This window comes from Hippoglossus hippoglossus, chromosome 1 (assembly GCF_009819705.1).
Source record: "Hippoglossus hippoglossus isolate fHipHip1 chromosome 1, fHipHip1.pri, whole genome shotgun sequence".
NCBI lineage: Eukaryota > Metazoa > Chordata > Actinopteri > Pleuronectiformes > Pleuronectidae > Hippoglossus > Hippoglossus hippoglossus.
The window spans coordinates 17,597,389-17,616,351 of record NC_047151.1 but is presented as its reverse complement, the minus strand read 5'-3'; the positions used below and the strand labels follow the sequence as shown (position 1 = coordinate 17,616,351).

Genomic DNA, 18,963 nt, shown 5'->3' with positions numbered 1-18,963 from the left:
GTGAACAGGTGAATATTTTATGAGTCACTGTCACACCGACCCCGTACAACACACGCGCACGCTCACACACACACAGCACATACGAGCACACCTGAGCATATGTACAGAAAAACACGGGAACTAAATGAATTAGTGCAGCAAAAGAGCCCCATTCACTGGCCTGGAAAAGTTCTGTTTACCTTCCTTTTTTTTTTTTACATCCAATACAATGTCAACATGTAAGTGTGTGTGTTGGCAAAAGGACCGGCAGCAGCACCAGATAGGGAAGCTACTGGGAAAATATCAAATCCTCCCCTTATATGTGCTGACCATGAGAGAAATGTGGCAAGATACGATCTCATTGGCTAATTTCCACACTGTGGAGCCTGGAGTTGGAGACGGCCCAACAGTGAAAAAGGATGTGTCGGTGTGTGGAGGAGACAGAACGACTGAGCGCTGATGGGAAATGCCTCAAACTGCAGGAAGCACTTTTGATGTTCGGAAATCAGGTTTCTTGGATAAGCGACGCTCTGTGACGCAGGTTCTTTTATCACTTCCGCACTTTGGTGCATGATGAGGTTTTGTTGCTGCGTGAGGTGCAACCTACTTAATGTGTGTAAAGAGATGGTATGAATAGTGTATTAACATATTGGTGATAGTGAGTTCATTCTTATTTATGTACTAAATGTAAGCACCAGTGGAAAGGCCTTAAATGCAGCTTCCAGGGCAGACTGCTGAGGAGGCAGCCTTAATGTTTAAGTCACTGTTGGTCAATACACACACACACACTCACACACACACACACTCACACACACAGAGTGAGCTCATGTTACATGCCTAAGTCAGCACAAACAATAGACGTCCATATATCCAGGACATGGTTTCATGGCTGTAAAGTATTTATCAGTTAAATCAGAGATTTAGAGCTTCTGTCAAGAAGGAAATTATTATTTCATACTCTTCCTGTGCCGAGAGCACTCACCTATAGGATGATATGTAACAAGCATTATCCAAATAAATAAATAAAATGCAATCTCCATTTTTGTATTTTATTTCATGCAGATGCTGTGGCGTTTGTAAGAAAACAAATGTTTTGGCTCAATAAATTCCAGCCATTGAGTGTCCCAGTCTGCCTGCATTGTTCAGTGTAATAACTGTCATTATGAGAGCCACGATTAGTGAGGGACACAGTTACTACATTTTCAAAAAAGGGAGTTCAATTTTGCTGCTTGCTGAAGAGGCAGCCTCCAGAAGAAAAAAACCATGCTTCCCTGTATTTTAGTCCAGTGACAAAGGCTTTCCAGTAAGTACTACAGAAATCACTTAGGTGTGACTCACAACCAACCATCGAGCTGTTTTCCTCCTGATTTCTGTGTTTTATGGAGGCGGACAGCAGTGAGCACAGAGCGCTTTCCCCATCAATAACCTCTAACTGCTTAGTGGCTTGATTCTCTGCCTGGTCAATGGTGGATTGGAAAGAAACAAGGGTGGTGTGTGAGTGTGTGTGTGTGTGAGTGTGTGAGTGTGTGAGTGTGTGGGTGGCGGTGAGGCAGTAATCTGTACATTAGTAGATTGAGGATTCACTCGAGGGAGAACAGATTTGTGGCAGGTCAGTCTACATTGTAAACATTTCAAATCCACAAGGTAACGTCAGCAATTTACCTGGAAATCTCAAATTTTAAAGGAAACTCTTACATTTTACATTTACTATTTACTCTACCCATAGTATAATACTATATGATAAAATACAATAGAATATAATGTAGTGAAAGGAGTATAGTATGTTTATATCTGTACTTTTATACATTTCATCTTGATTAAGTTGTACTGCCTATTCAATATATCTTTGTATCCCCGGTTGTGGGATCCTTAAAGTGTATTTTATCTCATCTTGTCTTTAAAAACTTGTATTTATTATCATCTACAACAAACTTAGCCACTGCAGAGTACACTGGATACAGATAGAGATTTGGTTCAGTTGTAAAAAATACAGATAAAGTTTTCCAGTTTCACATTTTTATGTCTTGGTTTTTCTCAAATTGAAGAGTGGAACAAATAAACAGCTGCAGATTTTTAAAAACAACAGCATCTGAACATAGATAAACCAGCTGGGGGGGGGGGGGGTTGAATCTTCAATCACGCCGAGTCAGTGTGGTTTTTTCTTTTTCTTATTCTTGCTGTAGGATGAATCTTTGCTACTTGCCCTTCTCTCACCATGCAGATAGTACTACGTAGTACTACTCATTCACTTTTAAAGTTTGTTTTCTATCACATTTACATGACTTTTCATTTTTTGGTTGCCTGCAATTTTCTTTTCGTCTTCCCTGGGGTGGTCTAAAGCGGCTGACTGGCACATACACTCAGATTAAAAAACTTTCACATCGTTTTAAAAGCTGCCTACTTCATTTAGGTTTCAACTTTTCTAAATCAAATCAAAATCAAGTCCCATGATTGGGGGATTTGATACGTGATCAACATGTTATCTACTTTCTGTAAGTTGATTTAGAGAACTCTAAAGCTATTAGTCCTGGTATGAGGAGATAATATCATTTAGAAGGTTATGACATCTACAGTGGGTTCACGATGGAAATGTCATTCATTGAAGAGCATTTGCTGCCCTCAGGTGGTTGAACAAAGGAGTTGCCTTCTCGTTGTCAAGGCAGGTGATAGATTGAGCATTTGGAGCTGAGAGAAAAGTCTAAAATGAACGTTACATTTCGTGTTAAGGTTTAACTAATGGCCTCAGATTGAAGAATGATGATTCACTTTGCACACACTTGTTCAAAATCCTTACCTGGTAGTTCTGCCAGCACATGGACCAGCTTTCAATCCAGTGTTATTTATTCACATCAAATTGAAGCTTTATATCTATTTCTGTACCTTCAGCATATCAAACATGATAATCTAACTTTATTTTGTGCCTAAACACAATGGTCTGTAATTTTACTCATTGTTTAAGCCTCAGGACCATCATTGGAAAATGATATACTACTGCATGATAAACATTTCCAATGTCAGCAGCTGCTCCTTGTTATGATGAGAGTAAGGACAACATGTTCGCTGACGGCAGCGATGAACAAAGACTTCACTGTCTTTCTCCTACACAACAAATTTTAAGTTATCATGACGTTTGGGTTCCTTTGATTCCCCCTGCTGACGAGAAGTTGGAGATAACAAGACAGGAGAGATTTCTTCATTATGTGGAATAGCTGATAGATTTAAAAGACATGACCTGCAGCCGACTGTGGCTGGACAGGAAACACTAACTTCTCCATCAATTCTCTGTAAGGTTTCATAGATGCAGAGAAAACAATATACAATACTGTTTCAAGTACAAAATTTAATAAGTAATAAACAACTTAAACAGCCCTCGACAGAACAGTGTGAGCCTTACATTTCAAAAAGTACACCGAACAGTTCAAACAACAGTGAACATTACTAAAAGCAGGAAGCCAAACATGTTAAACCATGTTAGATCGGTCTTTGACATTATTTAAAATGTTATAAAAAGAGAAAACTCAGTTGTAAAAGATAAAACAAACCCGTCTTTTTAATAAAAAAACCCAAAACCCAACTGCTTTACAACTATTAGTGTCAAACATTAAAATTGCAATCCCTCTTTCGCAGCAAACAAACAATTTAAAGCATCTTTCAATGAAGCTCTGTTAAGCCTCTATAGGTTTTATTACTTGTGTCCCTGGAGCGAAACGCTGGTAAGAGAAATGTTATTGGTTTTGATGGTCTGTGTGAGACCTGGTCAAGCTACAGTTCCCCCACGTGTCTGCAAGAAAAAAAAGAAGTTTACTCACTTTATTGTCATTTGATCATTAACAAAATATTATTAGACCCAAACACGACCTTGTGATTGTTCATTTGTTCTGAATGTGGAGCCAGATTATGGATTCTTGCAGCATTTAACAATTCCTATCTTGAAACTTTGTTCTTTACAAGTGGATTGAAACTGTTTGCATTCAGAATACTGATAAGACCACATAGATATATTTGAACTCACGATGGGCTTCAGCTCCCGTCCATCTCCATCTTCTGTCTTGTAATAACCCATTTTCTTACTGTTCTCAACAAATTCCTGACAGGGAAAACAGAGTTACAGGTTATTGTATTTTCTCTTCTTGTAAATTGTCAAGGAATAATCAGAAATTCCTTTCACCATTAAGGCCTTGTCCATGTAGTACTCCCGTCCATGGCTGCCATCATTATACTTTGTGTCCACAGCAAAGCAGAGGAAGAGGACGTCGACCACGTTCTCAAACACAGAGAGGAAGCAGTGGGCCACCAGGAAGGCAAACATACAGACGATGAAGAGAGGAAGCACCCACACGGTGTAGTCCCTCTGGTAGTTCAGAGCCAGGATGCCAGCAAACGCTGTACACGAGACTATAAGCACCTGAGGGTGCAGATTTAAGCCTGGTTAGAAAAAACTCCAGTTGTTTCAATGGAAAAAGCCGCAGAATATGTGCCTGCATATTACCTTTCCCAAGAAGAGCACAAAGTCGCCCACAGTGTTTATGGCGGCCACTCGGAGTGCGTTCTCCACCAGGATAAGGAAAGCGTCCCGGGCTGAGGTGCAGAAATTGGTGCTGTTGATGGCTGTGGCAGTGTAAGCGTTCTGAAATGATAGGATATGGTCAAGTTCACCAGAGATGTTTGGGATGTTGTATCTATTGTACACTAGATTTTCTTCCTTCACCAACCTGAGATTACTCACTTGATTCAGGTATTTGAGACACTTCTCTAGACACCACAAACAGCAGATACAACCCTTCAGCATGCAGCGAGCACAGGCGTTTTCCTACGACAAATACACAAATTCACAGGTTTACATCTTAACAACAGTTTATATACATATATATATATATGGAAAATACAGGGAATTGTCCCTTACTGGTTTGATGCAAGTGTATAATGGTGTTTCTTACAATATTAAAGACTAATAATTAAAGCCTGATCTATATGGATTTTAGGATATTAGGGAATTAACACATTTCTTTTACTGATATATCGGCCAACATATATATTTTGCTTAAATATATATAGGCAATGATTCAAGAATTAAGAAGATTAACATAATGGAAATATAAATGCATGTCTTTTCTAAAATGTTCATAACGGCAAACATTAACCCAAAGACTGATACGACTGTGAAAGGCTCATATCGGACGATATTATTCACCAAACGATAAATCGTCTAGCAGTACTCATCACGATTTCACAACTCACCTTTCCTTTGAGCTGGCTGTGGATGTACAATAGGATGAGACGAGGGATCTTAACGAGTGTGATGATGAACGAGCCTTTGGCCAGAGTGCCCAGGTGGTAGCGGACGGTACGTCCCATAGCAGACAGGATGGGAGTCGCTGGCATCTGGGACTTATTCCTTCAGTTAAACAGATGCAGAGAATGGACATCCACACAACCCAAGATCGAATAAATACGACGGCAAAAGGCACAAAGTCTTTCAGGTACTACAGTAAAAGTGACTTTTCCGTACCTTGTGAAATAGTAGGTGACCACAGCACCAGCGATAGTCATCTGCTGGAACGCAAGAATGAACTCGCTGATCCAGATGAGACCCACAGCGTGATACCACACCAAGTACTGAAAAGGCCCCTCCATTTGATATTCAACCACACCAGTCGAGTTGTTCTTCACCGCTGTCCCTGTGAGGAGAAGACGAGTGTGAGATTTAAACTGAATATTCTGCATCTAATATACATCCCTCTGTTTTTCCTTTATAATTGCTGAATGGAAACAAGTAAAGAAATGTTATTGCAATCGTACCCCCAAAATAATTGAACATGCCAACATCAACTGAATGCAAACTGTTTGAGATGCACATTAAAATACACCACATTTCATAAATTCACTACTTTTATTCTATCCACAAATTGCACTGGAGTTATCATTAGCTTTTACCTCTTCCAATACATTGTACAATATAAACAGGGAACAAAAACGTGTTTTAAATATTACTTTGGGAAAGTCGTCTGTAGAAAAGAGAAGTGGGAGATGAAGAGAGAAGCGACTCTTTGACTACGTCCTCCCACATCACGAGACTGGCACAAGATTCCAGATGTGGGAGTTTGGTCAGGCCACAACTCCGAGACAAAATGTCACAAATAACAAACCAAATATTCTACTTGTTTGAGAAGTAGAAGCAGCCCATGTGCTGCATTAGCAATCCAAAAATAAGTTTAAAGCAAGTATGCACCAATAAAACCACTTTGGATCGTGAATGCAGTTTTGAATCTGACAAAACATCCATGTAATTGAACCACTAGCACTGAATCTCTCCATCAGCCTCTGTCCCAACCTGCAGTTCCGAGAAAGAGAAGCACAGCGATCCAGTAGACCCAGAAGAGCATGAGGCAGAAGAAGGTCCAGAATGGCTGCAGGACCAGCAGGGGAAGGTGGAGGAACACTTTGCCCGCAACATGGAACAGGGAGATGGTGAGGGCCACACGCTTCCTCATGAAGAACATCAACAGCAGCAGAACTACCTGAAAGTTTACAGAGTTTCTCTGCTCATTTACCGTCATTCAATTAAGCTTCTGAGTCAGATAATTAAATTCATACAAGTTGCTTTTTTCTGTCACACCAGGAAAGACTTGGTGTGCCTGTGCAATAAGACATACCGTGAATATTGTGGCACCAATTGCATACGCAAGCAGGGCCTTGGTGTTGTCCCAGGCAACTTCGCTCCCAAGCACTGATGCAGTGTTATTTTTTAAGGCACTCCTTTGGTCGGCGTACAGCCACCAGAGGACCGCGGTCCCACCTGCAAACGATCAGAGCAGACGAATCAAATATTAACATGTTTATAAATGTTAAAATGGATTAAATGGATAAGAGAACGGGTGCTTAAATCCTATAAAGCTTCTAAGAGTTACCTATAGAGCCGATGATAACCAGAATGGTTAGAATCCACACTAGCACTTTGGTGATGTAACGAATGACGACCATCATGATGAGGGACAGAACTGCACCAGAGAGAAAAAAAACAAAACACAATGCATCATTTGATACGAAGGTATCAAACACACCGAGTAAAGTGAAGTAGAGTGGGAGTCAAACATGAGGGTGGGGTGGGGTGGGGGGGGGGGGGGCATAAAAAGCCCAGAAAGATTGATCGAAAGATTAAATGAAAGATGTCTAAAACTGTCGTAGGATACGTTTTGCCTTTTTTTGCTGTGACAACAAGAGGAGACCTTAAACAAATGCCTGTGAGCTACAATGAAAACAATGGGGTAATAACATTTCCTGTTATTACTGTGACAAAAATAGTTTCTCTTCCGACAGTTGCCTTCAAACCGAATTCTCCAGAGCAATCAAGGCGGCACTGAGGGAGCAGCAGGACAGAAGAAACCACGCATTTCTCACAGGATAAAAGCAATTCATCATTCATTAAATCCACATGCACATGGTAAGCCAGATGTAATAATGTGTTTTACCCAAAGCCAGAATGCAGAGGCCCATGATGATCTCCTTGCTGGCCATCACCCCGGCGATGACACGACGCAGCACAGTGTTGTCACTGACAAATGTGATGAACGACTGAACAAACTCGGCATAGCAGTCGATGCCCACTGGAATACAGCGGTTGAACAGTAGGATAGCCTTACTACAAACATGAAAGAGATGAAGAATAGGGGTTAATTTATCTTTGAATTTCCTGAAAGAGTCCTTAAAGCATCAGACTATGGGAAACTGTCTATAGCTGTGTCCAAATTCCCGGGGGAAGCATCCTTCGGAGGACTCAGTCTATGAAGACATGGCTTCAGTAGACAGGGCAGTCTACGAAGGATTAGTTGGATCCTTCGTCATCCAACAAAGGATCCACCTGTTGAATCGTTGATTGTTCAGGAATGGAAGGAGGCTTTTCTCGTCCACATTTGAAAACACTTTGAAACAGGACAGCCTCGTGGCACCGCTGTGATGTGATCAGTCATCAAATGCAGCCTCTGAAGGATGCAGCCCCTGATTTAGGACACAGCTTAAAAATGTGTTATTTGTTTGGCCCCTTTTATTTCTGAGATGCACATAAACAACGACCAAACAAATGGACTTCTAGACTTGTGAGTAAGCTTATTTCAACAGCATTAAAAAAAAAGGTTCCCCTTTAAACACCACAGACATAAACATCTCTGTCAGTGGCTGTATCAGTTTAGACATATCGTGACATCACATCAGCTTCAATAACCTCCTGACAAGCCTCCAACAGGATGTGGCCTTTTCCACATGAGAATGCTGGCATTAAAAACAGACAGGGGGAAAAATGGTTACTTAACTTTCTTTTTTAACATTTCATTAAACGCCAAAGCACTTGATTACCTTTTTGAAACGGGGAGTTTGGGACATTTGGTGAATCTTTCTGAATGGCTTGTGTATCTCGTAGGAGAAATATCATAGGAACAGAGATGGGACCCTAAGGAGGGGAAAAATAAAAATGATATTACATGCTCAGTCTTGTTTATGTCATTATCTAAAACCTGTCTGCAAGCAGTTATAATGGTACTAAATGTTTATGCCTAACGTTTATTATAAATAGATGGGAATACCAGTAAACTCAAACTCTAAGTTAATAAACAGGACATTTTTACATTTTCTCTAAAACATGCCGTCTTCTCACCGTTAGTCAGAGCAAACTTCTTCAGTTCGTCATATGTCGTCAGGTTAGTCGCAGGGCATTTGGAGACACACAGGGCAATGGACTTAATCTTCCTGTTTACGAGATCGAGGTTGCAAGGTTCCAGAAAGAAAATGTTCCTGAGAGGTGGAAAAAAGGAATTTCAGGATTATTGACTATTCGGTATAAAGCCACTGTAATTGCAACTAATATCTGTATATTTTGCTATTACTGTGCCAGTGGGGACTGTTCTGTTTGGGCAGAAAGATGTTGACATTTGCTGTCCTGTCACACAGATCCTTCTTTGTAGCAGAAACGCCTTTTATTCAAAGCCTCCACGGGCAATCAGCCCGATAAAGCATGACCCATTGTTTCAGTAAAACTGGGCTCGCAGGCTGCATGCTGATGGAAAGCTACTGCCCAAAAATCAGGCATATAGTCCAAGACTCCTCACATAAATTATGACAAAACAGAATTTGTGTCATTTCTCTATAGATGATAAGAATCTTACATTAAGAGAGAGTGAGTTTAGGGAGGCGTTATAAAGAGAGAGAGATAAGCTCTTGAAGTATAGTGTAGACTATGAGTCATGTGCAGCCTTGCATTGGTGATATTAATCTGCATTGACCTTGTGATGAAGACTGGGTTAATATGCTGCAACACTTGTGTGAAATATATGATTTTCAGGTAAATGTAAATAGGTCACGGTCTGAACAGCTAAGAGGTAAAGCGATGTGTTTACGAATGCAGCAACATGTTTGTTAGATTAGGATTACATGATGCAATCCTTGCATGCAGACATGTAAGGCTGAATGGCTCTGTCTGTGACACTAACTCTCAACTACAGGAGGCAAAAACAGCCTCAACACATTATTTTAACTTACTGAAAAAGCGGAGACTAGGAGAAGACACAGACAAAGATGTATAACGAGTTTGGGGTGACAAGAAAATCGCGTGATCTCCACAGAGTTAATATGTTGTAATTGTTGTAGAGTTGTTGGTGTGAATGTGTCTGTGCAGAGAAACTCCCGCTGTGTTGTGCATGTGTGAAAGGCAAACTCTGGCTAAACTCCGGAGTCAATTGTCCAGATTTTCCCCACAGGTCATGTCTGAAAACGGCTTAAGTGTTATCAATAAAAACAGGAGATAGGAATGAATTAAAGCAGTTTGATGTACTGCAATCAGTGCTTTTTAGTCTAGAATCTACCAATCTAAAATCTGATATAAATAACCCCTACATCTCATGTTAAGTCATTTGTAACTAATCAGACTAACTTGTTTTGGGTCATGTCCCGGCCACTGAGAGGGATTCCCTCGATCTTGGTGTTGTTCCGACCACAGGTGTTGCCATAGCTGTCATATCCTGAGACAAGCCTGGAGGCAGCTCCTGTGGCGATGGAGTAGCCACAAATACATGCCTGCAGATGAGACAGATTACAAGTACACAATATTAACTATCTGCATGAAGTACAAAGAGTAATAAATACTCTTCTTCAGTAGGTTTTAGGTTTAAACTATCTCGAATCAAAACCAGGTTGTCGCCTACAGTACAAATACAGTAACACAAACTAATGAAAGTCTAGTCCAACAATCCTACCTTTGTGCAGGTTATAATGTTAAATGTAAGGTTGTATATTGTGGTATTGTTCAACTGTATCATGCAATTCACCTTGACCACAAACTACAATCTCCAAAGTGACCATGAAATTAAAACCAGCACGTCCCTGAACCACTTTCCACCAAACCAGAATTTATTATTACAGAGCTTTTTGTCAAAGGGTGTCTGTTTAGATTAAAGGGCCAATTCAATGATCTCCAACTTTATTTACTTGCACTCATGGGACTGGTCAGCATAACCCATAAACACGTAAAAGACATATATACATAAACACACACATTGGGCAGTTTATTAGGTACACCTAACTCAAAATAGTCAGACCAAATTAACTGGGTTGATTCTACTTTTTTGGAATGCTGCAGTTTTGTGGTAACATCGTGATTGGCCTAGGTTACACTGGGTGTAATGGGATTCAGTTGGAACCACATGCGAAACAATGGGAATGCTGCAGAATGAGCATAAAGTAGAATCACCCGATGAATGCACATTCTGACGGAGACGATCTAACGTGTGGCTGATGTGACTGAAGTGCATGTAAGTCCACCTGCACGCATCCTCCCGTTCATCTCACACACACACACACACACACACACACACACTCACCATGCCGACACAGAACAGTGTGTATATGATGAGCCACGGGATGTCCGTGCAGCTGCGGTCCTCCAGCGGCTTCCAGTCCCGTTTCCCCTGCGCACACATGGACGACAACAACACACAGGAGCCGTTAGCTTAGCCGGGCTGGTGTTCGGGCTGTGGAGCGGTGGACACCCGGCAGCTCCACACACCAGCTCACTGACACGATACCGGGACGTTGTTGTTGCTGTAAAAACAAGCTGAAGAAGCGGAAGAAGCGAACGTAGGAGACACGACACGTGAAGCTGCAGTTTTAAAGCTTTTTGAAAGTCGCATGGGGACAAACTCACCTCCGAGCTGCTGCTGCCACATCCCATCGTGAGCGACGACTTGAGTACAACAACAACAAGCGAAAACTTTCTGCGTCTGTTCTTCGCCCCGAACTTTCTCAGCTCATGTCTCTCTTCTCATCTCGCGACGCCTTTCTTCTTCTCCTTTTTCTTCTTCTTCTTCCTTTTGTCCCCGGTGGCCGCTGCAGCAACTCCAACAAAACACTTTTTTATTGTCGTCTCTTTCACTCGAGGAGCAAACGCCCATGTGTGGTGGTCCCCGCGCGAGGAGGAGCCGCAGGTGAACGCGGAAGGAGTCAAGTTTCTCCCTGATGCCTTCACGTGCGCTCCGACAAACCAAAGAGTGTGAGGGAAAGATGGAGGTCGCGACCTCTGCCCAGAAGTGAAGCCAAAGCGTCACCGTCTCCACCCGGTGTCGTAAAAATCCGTCAAGTTGTAAATGTCAACTGTTCCTACTGCACATATCTTATCTGTGTTTTTTTTAGTTTTTCTATTTATGCTCACTCTGACACATTCTAGCAAATTCCTTGAATGTGAGAGCCATTGTGATTGTGATTCTTTGTTGGTTTTAGTTATTTGATGTAATAAAACTGGGGTGAAACGTGATGATTGACAGCTGAGACTGACCCGCGATTGGTCGAGCGCAGGTAATGGCGGGATCTCAGTGCAAACGATATCGTCGGGTACAAAAGATGGCGGCTGGCGTTCACATCCTGGATAGTAGGAGGAAGTGGAGAAGTGTTGCCCATCTTTATATACAATTTATGAGGCAAATGTATGAGCTGAATTAAAACCTACAGTGTTGAATCGTAATGAATATAAAAATTGTTATCAAACGTTTCATTCATGTTTGTACCGCACCTACACCGCACCCTCTGATTGGTTAGCTTCTTTGAAATAGCTGGTGGATTGGTACAACAACACATGAAGCCAAGCTCATTCCCTTGCTTGATTAAGTGTAGACAATGGATATATACAAAGTTTATATACAGAGAAACAGCAGGGGTCATTGATGAGCAAGTATTTTTCCAAACCTTAAAATCTTACATTTCTGGAAGAGAAAGATTTTCTTGACATTCTATTTTTTTTCTCAGCCCTTCTGGCTGCTTTGACCTCATCAGAGTCCAGTTAATATGGAAACATAGACAGTGAATCCACTGAAGAAACACATTGAAAGAACATGTCTTAATTATTAAGTCAATGGAATACTGAGCCAATAGGAATCCTTAGACCTCCTTAGATGCCTCATAAGTAACACATGGAATTTACCTATTAATGTTAATGTCTAACATACTTGCCTTTGTAGCTATATAATAAAAATCCATACAAATATGCTATTGTAATCAAAACTTAAAATGATGTCTTATACTTAATGCAATTTTATGAATCATACTTCCTTGTCTGCAATAAGCAGCCTACTTCTGTTGTGGCCGAATTTGTGAGACAATAGCCCCAAACATACAGGCAGAGATAAAGATCTATCTTCAGTGACAAGAAGAACAAGCCCTGCAGCACATGGTCTGTTCCCCTCAGAGCCCTGAGTGAATTACATGCAGATAGAGAGAGGACACTAACAGACTAAATCCACCCCCGATTGGGGCTGTTCTCAAGTTATAAGGTGGTGACCTTATTTGATTTAGTTTATTTCCTGCTCATTGCCATTCTTAGTCTTATTCTTATTTTTAGTAGTACCTGTAGGAGCAAAAAATATTGTTTGCTTACACTAACTTCTGTCTTGACCTTACACCCTCAAGGCCTATTGTAGAGACTGTCCCTCCTATATTTTATATAAAGTATTTAGATTTTTAATTTCTGATATTTTTTTGTTTAAAATACATACCGCTTCTTTTTCTGAACATTTTTCTTTGGACAATGGATTTTTTTGGGGGGGATGTATCAGCATATTTTTAGCACAGCCATCATAGGGGTTGTATTGGACAAAGAATAACCACAGTTAAACCTCTTTGGTCGTTTCCCATCAAAATTGAAGTCTACTTAGGATGTTAGAATGTGAAGCTGCCATCTACCATAAAGAGGAGGAGAAGAAGAAGAAGAAGAAGAAGAAGAAGAAGAAGAAGAAGAAGAAGAAGAATATTATTAATAAGTTAAGCTTGCTTTTTAATACTGTTTCTTTTGTCTTTATTGAGTCGGTTTTTTAATTAATTTAAACCTGTCATACTGCTCCTTGTACTGTTATGTGTGTTTTGTGACAAAATGTATATATTATTATTGTTTCTTTAATAATAATAATAATAATAATAAGAAGAAGAAGAAGAAGAAGAAGAAGAAGAAGAAGAAGAAGAAGATTTAGAAAGATACAACACGGTAGTCGTGTAGAATTTGGCGCCACATGCTGGAGTAACGAGGTCACTGAAGCAGGATGAAAACACTTCATCGTTGTTCTCAGCTTTTTACTGACAGAACTTTTTAAACCACGGAAAAGCCTGAAAGCTGAACAGAAGCTTTTCATTTGGGCGGCCGCCATTTGGCAGCCATTTTGACAGGAAATGGAAGGTAAATACAGGTGTTACTCATCACATTCATTAAAGCCCTATCTAAATAGAGCACAGCCTTAATTAACATGACGAGTAACGCCTCTGTTTACCTTCTCTTTCATGTCAAAATGGCTTCCAAATGGCTGCAGCCATGTTTAGCCCACACAGGTGAGTTTAAGATTCATGGACTGGTTTGGTTCAGGTTATTGCAGTTAATTATCATTAACTGCTGCTGTACACTCTTCTAATTCACGTGATTTACGTGCTTCTCCCTGTCCACACTGTGTTAGCAGGTAAACCAGCTTCTTATCATGGCACAGGAGGGGCCACATGATACATTTCAATGACAGCACACGGGCCACGTTTACCCTCCATTTCTGCACAAGTCATTTTCTCCAACGTGTTACATTGGCTGACAGCGTGTTGTTAATACTTATATAATATATAATATAATTAAGCTTCATGTTAGAATAAACGTAAACTAAATCTAAAAGACCAGCCACATTGTTAAACATGAGTTTGTCGCCCCCATCAGTCTATTTTGAGTCATTACATTAGGTTTCTTCCATCAAATGCTAATCCACTGATTAATCACAGGCAGTTTAATGTTGCCGGGGGGCGCTACAGGACTTCATGTGGCTCAGATCCCCTTGTGAGGGGATGTCTGCTGATGAAACGCTGACTGCTGCTGCCCCTCAAGCTGAAGGACCATCTCGTCCCTCACTCTGCAATCTAACTGCATGAGGTAGGAGTATCCCAGAGGCACACACGTTTAACAGTCCAAGCAAAGACTCTAAATATTTAAATTCGTATTAATCCTATATCTGGGTTGTATGTTTATATTTCCAAAGAACTTCCACCTTGTACACCATTATAATTTCACAGTTTTTGCGCTCATAGCTTGGATCTGTGTTCTTTGCAACCTTCCGTTTTTATTTTTTCTCATAACTAGTTTCAGATGTCTGAAGTAGCATTTTTAGCAGATATCTGCCCTGCCTGCTATTTTTCAAGAGGTTTCCGCTCCGCTTAGTGAAGGTATCCTGACCTGTACAGTTCCTGAGTCAGCTGGAATGTCAAGCAGTTTCCTGCAGAAGAGGTGACTTGCGTCTTACTTTTTCCCTCGGGGCTCTTATTGCACGATAAATGTTTCTCCTGCCTTGTGTAGAAGACCGGGAAAGAAAGGTAAATATTTAACTCTGGCAGTCTTATCCACTCGTCACTCTATGAACTTAAAACTGTGCAGTCCTTCTTGTGACTAATGCAAAATGTCTGCAGCCATATAATGATGATTTTTAAAAAGCATTATATTCCAGACAGAGACATACTTGATATAAGCCTTTGTTGTGTCAGTGTAGATTGAAAGAAAAACTATGAGTAAGGAAAGGCAGGAGCAGAACATGTGACGAGCAGCTGATTATGAGCGCACACATGTGAGGGAACAAACGCAGATGTTGGGAGGCAACATTTGGAGCCAGAATGCAAACGAACATGGAGCGGAAACATAACCGTTCAGAGATCCTGCTCATCAATTGATGAAACAGCCTCTGGCTCGACATACTCCTGACTCTGGGTCTCAAGTATTTCCTGCCGATGCTGCTGTGGCAACGGTGTCCAAGGACAACACGTTTTCCTGGATCACCGCTGGACGAGTCCATGCCAGCGCAGCATATGTTCAGCAGAAACCTGGGTGGATGGGGAGCGAGGTGGGGGTTGTAGTACGTCACTATCCTGGCCCCTCAGAGGCTCTGGTCCAAGCTTAAGAGTCATTCTTCATAAACAAAAAGACAAGAAGATAAATATTATTCGCCTATGTCTTCAGATACTTTCAAGATTCAAGCTGTCAGAAAATGTCAAGCTTTGGAGGATTTGATGAATTCCAAAAGGCGAGTATTTTGGAATCTCCACATAACACTGACTTTTTTTCTCTTCTTCTTTTCACAAAATGAAGGAAACGGGTGGTGATAAATTACTCACTTTTAAGTCTTGCTGTCTTTTCGCTGTGAATCACTTGACCTTTTGTTAAATCAAACAGGGCATCTTCCAGGGTGAGCCGTTGAAATCATTGTTTTCTCATTCATGCGGCGCTGCTCAAGAGAAAGCAGTGGAGTTTTGTCTTCGCTAAATAAGCAGCTCAAACAAAGCAATTTGATATTAAAACAAGGCTCCTGCATTCCTGCACACGTTTCAATGCTCCAGAAGTGTGGGAATGTGCTCAGGTGGTTATGGGGTTATCGGCCATGTGTCCAAGTCAGAGAAAAACAAATGGAATCCAGCTGTTGTTGCCACCTATGTCCTGATCCATATGGAACCGTCAGGATGAGATGCAGGTAGATAGTTTGAGTAGGACTTTGACTGCGTTCACTTTCACAGTGTATCCTCGTAATCTGTGGTAAAATTGTATTTTTTGTCCTTGCAAGGATGTAATTCCTGATGTAACAGGTTGCTACATTAACAGCTAACAATCAGGATGTCGTTTAAGAGGAGACGGGCTGAATGCTTTGGAAGGAAAGTCGAGTCAAATCAGTTTTATTCATATAGATGAGTGGTTCTGCACTGTTTTGCCTCACAACAAGAAGGTTTCTAGTTCCAGTCTGGGTTTGGCCAGGGCCTTTCTGTGTTTGCATGTTCTCCTCGTGTCTGCATGGGTTTTCTCCAGGTACTCTGCCTTCCTTCCACAGTCTTCAGACATGCAGATTGGATTGGATACATGAAGACAAAACCAATCAACTGCAAGAACTGTGTACCAATTCAGGGGCTGCATCCAGAGGCTGCAGTTGAAAACTGATTGCGTCATAGCGTTGCGACAGGGCCGTCCCCTTTCGAAGGCTCCTTCAAGTACATCTTTCTCGTCTCAAGAAACAAAGATTCCGATGAGTGGTTCCTTCTCGGGCCAACTTAAAGCAAATGGGAGACTGGACCATCTCATTTTGGTTTGACCATCGAGCTCCACTTGATCTACAATGATTCTGCTTTTCTAGACTAAGTAGACTGGGGACCTGGACCAGAACACTTTCTCTCAACTACAAAGACATGATAGTATAACACTTACTTATGTACCTGTCTTATACAAGATGGAGGACTGTGAGAGGCAAGAGTTTTTTTTAAGTTGTGATGGCTTTCTTATATTCTGAGTCAATTTGTGTATTCTGGCTTATCCAGGATGACATCCCAGTTCAAGATTCACTGTTGTTCAGGAGAGGAATCTTCTGGGAAGTCTCCATTTTGTGACGTCATGAAGGTCTTGTTTGGAACAGACTGTTTACATGTGCATTAGTCTCCTGCTTTCTAAAAAGCCTGTACTTCATCCATCCACTGATTCAGGTATCTAAAAAGCACAATAAAAGCTTTTCCAATTATTTATGAATCAAATAACATGTTTACAAGCAGCAATACAAAAATAGGATATTCATGGACATAGTATTGTGTTACGCTCTGAATATACAAGATACCGGCAAAACCATTGGAGCCAATAGATGAAGTTCATCACTGGTGATATTGTATTTGCTGATGTAAAATTCACGGTATCACCTCGGATTCCTTTGACCAAATGTTATCCAACAAAAATGCAGGGACTGTGAAAAATGTTTGTCTCAAGATGTTTGTATTATAGTAAGAACAGAGTCATCTGATGTGGCAATATGACACCATTGGTCATTCAAGCCTTTTTATCGCGTAAGACAAAAACAGAGAACAGATGGTAGCTACACAGTGAACACTGATTGGACTGTCTGTGTTTGAGACAGTGTTTTCCACTGTCGTCATCGAAATTTAAGATGACACAAGGTCTGTATCATCTGATTTGAGAAACCAATTCCACTTCAACCTCACACACACACACACACCAATATAACATCCTCCCTTGTATCATACACAAACATGCACACAGAGACCCTCTCACAAGAAGATTAGATAGATTATTTTAGCCTGTTATGGCCTGTCCCCTTAATAACTTGTACTTCCTGTTCCCACGGTAGCAGTCACACCATAAACCACGATCAGTGTCCAAGGACCCCCTTGTTGTCTCCCACGACGACTTCTTCCACTTAGCCCCTAACGAGAAAAAACAAGTTAAAATCAACAGATGATTGAGGAAGAGCTTTTAATTAAAACAGCCAAGCAGCTCAGAACCAATTTTTGTTTTTTCCACATGCACTTTAGTTGCATCATCTACACTGGGATGTTTCATTCAAGAATATTGCGATTGCTCAAGTTCCCACACAGGCATCAAACCCTGTTATTTAGGCCGGCATGACTCTGGCCTTTTGAGAAGCAGTTGTTAACCACAGGGCAAAGCAAGTAACAGGAAAGGACTGCAAGGATCTTGGTGTGGTCTGCTGATGGTATTTTTAGAGCCTCAGATGAGATTCTCGCATTTTGTTTAGTTTTCCTTTTAGTATAAATGAACCCAAGATTCGTTTTTCTAATTTCATATAACTGCAAGTACATTAGAAACAAGTTATTTAAAGAAGTCTTAAAAAAGGAAGCAACTATTTTTCTCAAAGCAGCCTTTGTATATGCAAGGACTCAAAATGACTCAGTTATGGGAGGGAAAGTGTTTTTTTTCTCCAAAAGCGTCACCTACATTTTCCTACATGGGCAAACACTCTGTGTTCTTCAATGCCCATGATTTAGACTGGCTTATTTTTCCAATAATAAACTATATCAGTGAGGAATGTGAGGCTGTTTCCTTTGGGCCCTCACTGCTCCACTTAAGAAGCTCGAACAGTGGGGGATTATAGGGTGAATCATGAATAGGTCTTTCTTAACCATGTATGTAACCACTCCAGACATGTGACCTATGATGCTGCGCGCTGATGAGAATGTTCATGCTCATCCTCTGTGATGTGGGACTGTGACAGAGTATGGCCTGTAATGATGACTCTCAAGGCTAAATAAATGTTCACATACTAAAAAGCAACTATATCCAAAAGCATTTACACAGTCGAGAATAGACTGCACTGCACTCTCATCCACACAGATAACCATAAAAAAGATGAGGTTTAGTCATATGACTATAATAAGAGGGACGTTATAATAAGAGTTAATCATTTGTAGCCAGATGAATCCAGGGAACGACATATTGGTTGGTCTGTCAGTCAGAAGAACCAGGATGCAATATCTCCACCAGAATGACACTCAGTTGTGTGGATACATCCACCAACGCCCAACAGTCCCCTTAGATTCAATCAAGCTGCACCCAATTTGACACACTCTGAGAAATTAGTCCCCTAAATATCACATTGTTAAAGACAGTAATGACAAATTTCTGGATCCGCCAGTTTCTTTACTGATCCATGCCAC

General features: G+C 40.9%; 2 protein-coding genes across 2 annotated transcripts in view; one reads left to right on the top strand and one right to left on the bottom strand.

The window, feature by feature from the left end:
• Positions 1–3,306: 3,306 nt before the first annotated feature.
• Positions 3,307–11,480, bottom strand: LOC117766251 (choline transporter-like protein 1). Its single transcript, XM_034593120.1, has 16 exons — positions 11,168–11,480; positions 10,845–10,931; positions 9,899–10,041; positions 8,627–8,763; positions 8,329–8,422; positions 7,449–7,618; positions 6,888–6,977; positions 6,633–6,775; positions 6,311–6,497; positions 5,489–5,657; positions 5,218–5,374; positions 4,706–4,789; positions 4,469–4,606; positions 4,148–4,384; positions 3,992–4,066; positions 3,307–3,760 (listed from the first exon to the last, which is right to left on the bottom strand). Exons 1-16 carry the CDS (start codon positions 11,192–11,194, stop codon positions 3,737–3,739), a joined length of 1,962 nt encoding a protein of 653 aa, XP_034449011.1. The 5' UTR covers positions 11,195–11,480; the 3' UTR covers positions 3,307–3,736.
• Positions 11,481–14,645: 3,165 nt separating this feature from the next.
• Positions 14,646–18,963, top strand: part of dlc1 (DLC1 Rho GTPase activating protein) — an 85,863-nt gene continuing 81,545 nt past the window's right edge. Inside the window, exon 1 of the mRNA XM_034584077.1 lies at positions 14,646–14,758. The gene's annotated coding sequence lies outside the window, so the exon portion shown is untranslated. The remainder of the gene's footprint in view (positions 14,759–18,963) is intronic.